The sequence below is a fragment of the Pinus tabuliformis genome, chromosome X, assembly GCF_031772625.1.
Source record: "Pinus tabuliformis cultivar Carrire ecotype Pingquan chromosome X, CPIR1, whole genome shotgun sequence".
NCBI lineage: Eukaryota > Viridiplantae > Streptophyta > Pinopsida > Pinales > Pinaceae > Pinus > Pinus tabuliformis.
The window spans coordinates 20,180,918-20,186,846 of record NC_142308.1 but is presented as its reverse complement, the minus strand read 5'-3'; the positions used below and the strand labels follow the sequence as shown (position 1 = coordinate 20,186,846).

Here is a 5,929-nt window from a genome sequence, read left to right as displayed (position 1 = left end):
TCTAAGTTTTCTTAAGAATGTCATATATCTTAGAAATATTCTACATTAAGTGCACTTGACTATGAGATTTTTCTCCATGGTGTAGTTAGCTTGTCCAACCCATTTGCCAAACCTCGACGAGCAATCTCTCGTATGAACCATTTATTTAAAGTTGTCTTCTTTATTATAAATACATGGAAGCCTTCTGTTTTCAACATTATGAAATATCCATTTCTAAAATTAATTGTATAATATGTTTAATACTCAAATCATCCCATAAAACCCATCTCGCACCAACATTTTGAAACAAAAATTATGAAAAGTACACAAATTAGCAACCGAACACAAACCTTCACACCCAAGAAAACTAATTGGCATGGAAGACACAGTACATACGAACATCATACACGAGGAAAATTAAAAATCTGTGGTGGGAGGTGAAGGTTTGCGTGTTCAGGGTTTTAGGGACGACTAAGTAACTACCAAATTGCGCCTGCCCACTCAAAATGAAATATCCCAACCCTAACATAAACTACTCCAAGTTTCCCTCAATTAATCAACCACCATTTTCTAAAAAGTAAGAAATGCTTTGTAATAATCCGAGGGCCGACACGAGCGGGAAAGTAGCAGACAACACAAGTTTGTCCCCACCACATCAATATTAATCGTGACTATTCCCCGCCGAGCACAAGGTTTCCCTCACCTGGCTTTTCTTCTTTTGAGTAGCAGTCTATTGGATTCCATCCATTAACATAACAGTGCTTGCATTCACTTGGTTGCTAACCGCCTCCAATCAAGTTGAGTGTCAAACCCACACAGTCATTTAATGAAATCCCAATAAATGTCTGTTCAGAACAGAAATTTGATGCTCAAACTTTACGCGATGTTGCGTGTGTAGCAGCAGCTGGATTTGGGTTTAAAGCTTCGTGTTGGCTGCTTATCCATTGATCAGTTTGAAACATCGATTTTGGGTATTTTTTGAGCTCATCTCCTCATTTCTGTCAAATGCTTTGTTGATGTCAAAGCTAGTGGGAATCGATGTTATATTAAGTTTGAATAAACTCTAAAGTTTTGGGTCTGCTGATTATCATTCGATTAGATTTCAAAACGAATAGTTTTGGGTTTGCTGATTATCATTCGATTAGATTTAAAAACAGTCGTTTTGGGTGGTTTCTGAGGCCATCAACTCGTTTCTGTTAAATATAGCCGACGAAAAGGTTTCTTTGAATGAACGTAGGCGTTGAGTCTTGATGAGTGGCATTGTTTTTAATTGCATATGCATTTTGTGCTGATAAGGTTTAAACGATCAACAAAGAGGTTTTATGCCACGATGGATTGCTCAAGTGGAGTTGATGGAGATCAGTTATGGCTGCTGAACTGTCTGAATGCAACTCTTGACACTAATCAGGAGATTCGATCATCAGCAGAGGAGTCACTGAGACAGGCGTCAGGGCATCCAGGTCGGGCATTGGTTTTTTTACTTTCGTTTATATGAAATAATTTATTTTGAATTTCCAATGGTCAACATTCCAAAATTTTAGCTTTTTCCTGCATTGACCAATTATTTTGGATAAATAATAACTTCAAGATGGAAGACAAGGACATATCATCTCCGTCGCTGTACTGTTTTAGGTACAATCCAGCTAAGGTGGGCAGATCTATCTATCTACCAATACTTCTCTCTCGACACATGCAGGCAGTCCATTACATTTCATAATTGAGCTGTTCAACCATGCAAACGAAATCTTAAAAAACCTAACATCCTTAATTTCTGATGTTTGTATAAAATGCTTCTTTTAACTCTTGATGCGATCAAATATGTACATGTTGCACATTTTTACAAAAAATGGGGTTATATGGCTGCTACAAGAATCCTTAAATGCTACCAAAACTGCCCAAGAGCACAAAACCTATCAAAATTGCCACTTGGGCACACAACATTAAAAATTACCTTCTTCAAAAGTCACTTGGCATAAGAACATAAAGATAAAATTTTGCCATTAAGCCACAAAAAACTGACCACACAAATCCATGAAAATCAATTAAGCTGTCCAAGGAGGATTGTCCTTGTTGTTTTGGGATGGTCCCATCCATCATTGGCTAGCCTGGCATCCAGAATAGTGTTTCTCTATCCACTATTCTCAGGTGGCTTCTGTTTTTGTGAGATAGCTAGGGTGAGAGTTGGGAACTTGTCATTGAAAGGCTGCGGGGAAGGATTGTGTGGACAGCCATAATGTTGCTTTTGCCTTTTCTAAACAGCACTGCCAGATTAATGCCTTGGCTTTCCTTCAGAATGTTGCCTCTGCCTAGAGTATATGAATATTACCAGAGTGTCAACAAAATGCTCAGTCTCCATGGTGCAAGGAGAACCCTACCATCACTCGAGCAACTGATGCAGGTGCTCCCATTTCCAACTCTACTTTTTGGGCTTGCACACTAACTTGCAGATGGAGAGTAGGACAAATATGTGAACTGCCAACCTAAGGAGGGTACTGTATAGATTGGGTTAATTGAACATGTGACGAATTCCATACTTTTCAGATAAGGAACAAAACTTTATTTCTAATATGCTGAGGGAGCTAAACACCCAAGATGGTGATATCTAATGTAATGGGTACAGGGAGGACTTGGCCACAACATTTAGTGATCTAGTTTTAGGCTGAATTAGCATAGATGCAAAATGAGAACAAATGTTTGAGGTTCATCAGGTGTGGTCAAATTTCAATGGTATAAAAGAGAATATACCCATTAACTTAATAAACCCACAAATACCAAAGGTATCCAAAACATTCACCATGAACAACACTAAGGATATAGGCGGAAGAACTCTCAAAAGTAGGGCAGCACCATCAAATACTCTTTATGAAAGAAATTATCCACAAGCCATGCTTGCTACAAAACAATTCAATCCACACATATACCCAGTGCAATGTGAGTGAGAGAGAGAGATGAACTCTCAAAGTAGGGTGACACCATCAAATACTCTTTATGAAAGAAATTATTCCACAAGCCATGCTTACTACAAAACAATTCAAATTGACACATATACCCAATACAATGATATTAATTTATTTATACTTTCTCACAAGTGTTCATAGGGGTCTTGTGCCAACTACCCCTTATTTTATATATAGGCAGGATATTGTTGGATATCTGGGAAGATACCCAAGGGGATAATAAATATAATGTGGCCATAATAATGTGATAGGCCCACTGTATAATTAAATATTCATTATCCCCTTGAGTATCTTCCTAGATATCCAACCTTATCGTGCCTAGTTACATTACATTCCATCCTCCTTGGCATATTTCATATTCGAAACTTGGGAGGAAACCATATAATATGACATACTAAGCAATATAGTCAATTGGTACCTTGCATGAGCATCCATCAATCCCAGTGACATGTGGATATGGGGTCATGTTACCCATAATTTTGTTCTGCATAAAATTGGGGTATTTAAGGGAGCAGGTGTACAGACATTGAGATCACTAGAGATAGCATTGGTGGCATAGACCTTTGCTGAGGCTACTGTGATATGGTGGAAGTGGGACGCTCCACTAAAGATCAAGTGTTTCTCATGGCTGGCTATGCATAACCATATTTTGACATGGGACTGGCTGATCAAGAAGGGTTTCATGGGCCCTGGCAGATGTCCCTTGTGTGGGTTGGATACGGAGGACTGCACTCATCTTTTTATAAAATGTTCCTTTGCTGCGGCTATTTGGACGAAGGTCTCCTTTCTCCTTGGCGTCTTTATGCCCTGTGACTTTGAATCGATTTTGGACTGTTTCTCTTCTTGGTCACTACATGCCAAGGCATACAGGACAGTCCCTCTATATGTTCTATGGGGCATTTGGCGCACTAGGAACAGGCTTATTTTCGAAGACAAACAACCTTTGGTCCAGGTCGTGGCCCTGAGTATCGTAGCATATTACCAAGAAATCGGTCCATGTTTTCACTTGGATTCTGGAAGGTCTATCTCACTGGTTGACCTAGACAACATCTTCCCCATCTGCCATTTCGATGGAGCTGCTTCTGATGGCAAATGTGGCTGTGGGGTTTACCTTTCTGTTGATCCCACAACTCGATACCATTTTTATTGGCATGGAGGTGATGGGGACAACTGCAGAGTGGAACTGATTGCATTATGGGGTGCTCTGCAAGTTTCATCATGGCTGGGAATTGACAACATTCTGATAGTGGGTGACTCGCTGACATTGATCAATTGGATACAGGGGAAAAATTTGCTGGAGCTTTCCTCTCTTTGCAACTGGATGCAACAGAACCGAGATCTTCTGGCATCCTTCTCTGTTGTCTCCTTTCAGCATGTATACAGGGAGCAAAACTCTGTGGCCGATGCTCTCTCTAAACGAGTTCTTGGCTTCATGGTCTTTGATCCGGAGGTTGATGGCAGGGGGTGGACTCAGGATTATTTTATGATCTAATTTTGATGTTTTTCTGATTGCTGGCTTCCCTGGTTTTCTTTTTTGTACTTGTCCCACAAATGACTATATATTTTGAGGATTATTCCCTTTGCTGGGATTGGTATTTTTCCCACTGCCTGGTTTCTGGACCATATTTTCTTTCAGTGCTGCCTCTGTGCTTTCTACACAGGTCTAGGCATGTTCATCTTGAAGTGACACAGAGATTGTGTCCTCTGTACTTTTCTGGCCTTTCTGGGATCTGGTTTTTTCCCACAGCCTGTTTCTGGATCATATTTTCTTTCAGTGCTGCCTCTGTGCTTTCTACTCTGGTCTAGTTATGTGCACTTGAAGTGAGACAGAGATTGTGTCCTTTGTACTTTTCTGTCCTTTCTGGATATCGGTGAATACATGATATATGCTTATTGATCAGTTTTAGGGGATTATAGTGCCATGTCAATGTAAAAATTTCACATTTTAATGAATGAAGGTTCCATTTTTTTCTTTTGAAAAAAACATTGGTGGCAGAGGGTAGTATTTGGTTTCCAAAGCAGTAGCTCATGATGAAGCCCTGGTAAAAGAAAGTGTTGTCAGCATATGGAGTGAGATTACCTTGGGTTTGTGCCTTCCTTTGTGGATCTTAAACATGGTAACCTACACAGAGGAGGTCATCCAGGACTAGCTATTGCAAAGGTCAAATTACTTCACATTTGGCTATATATGAGCTACATCCCAAGTTTATCATTTTGTAGGCCTTGAAAATGAACACAACAATTTTGATTTTTCATAAATGGGCTATCCAAGGTTTAGCAGTGATCTTTTCCTGCTATTCTTGTAGCAGACAGGCCCTCTTGTGATGGGTAATTGTTAAACACACATGGGAAACATAGAATAGGAAAGATAAATCATGTGAGTACATTTTTTTATTAACAGGAGATATACATTTATAGTACATTATATGACTCTTGGGTTTCAGATCCCAAGGTCTCTTGGACTGCTTAGTCTATTCGGCTTCCACACTAACCCATTTAGGATTAGGTGTCCAACATTCCCCCCCTTAATCCGAAGGGTTATGTATGAGTCCCAGAAGAGAGCTGTAATACAAAATGTGCAAAAAATGCATGGCAGCACTAGGCTGAATGTGCTCTATGAAATGTTGGTATAAAGGGTAGTGGTTTGAGGATGACCACCAACACTGGAACGCTTAGTGCAGTTCCCGGAACTCTTCCAAAACTGGCAAGAAATTGAAGTTTTCTGTTAGAGGAAGTGATCCTATTGTTTTAAAGAGGGAAACCTTCAACCATAAAAGGGAGGTCTCACCCCGCATAAAAGGTAAAACTTCAACCTGAAAAGGGAAGTCTCAACCTGTGATGGTTTAAGGATGACCAAAACAACTGGAATGCTTAATGCAATTCCTGGAACTCTTCCAAAACTGGCAAGAAGTTGGAGTCTTCTGCTAGAGGAAGTGTTCTCAATCGTGTTCCTGGAACTCTTCCAAAACTGGCAAGAAGCTGAAGTCTTCTGC

General features: G+C 39.9%; 1 protein-coding gene and 1 long non-coding RNA gene across 2 annotated transcripts; both read left to right on the top strand.

Moving 5' to 3' along the window:
• Positions 1–323: 323 nt before the first annotated feature.
• Positions 324–919, top strand: LOC149138119 (uncharacterized). The gene is made up of 2 exons (XR_016265205.1): positions 324–776; positions 881–919. It is a non-coding gene; the product is annotated as an uncharacterized LOC149138119 (long non-coding RNA).
• A 2,819-nt stretch (positions 920–3,738) lies between these two features.
• LOC149138118 (uncharacterized) lies at positions 3,739–4,428 on the top strand. The gene has a single exon (XM_089450256.1). The coding sequence runs from the start codon at positions 3,739–3,741 to the stop codon at positions 4,426–4,428; it is 690 nt and encodes a 229-aa protein (XP_089306382.1).
• Positions 4,429–5,929: the final 1,501 nt, after the last annotated feature.

Coding starts and splice junctions, on each gene's coding strand:
- LOC149138118 (XM_089450256.1), top strand. CDS start 3,739: ATGCCCTGTGACTTTGAATCGATTTTGGACTGTTTCTCTTCTTGGTCA.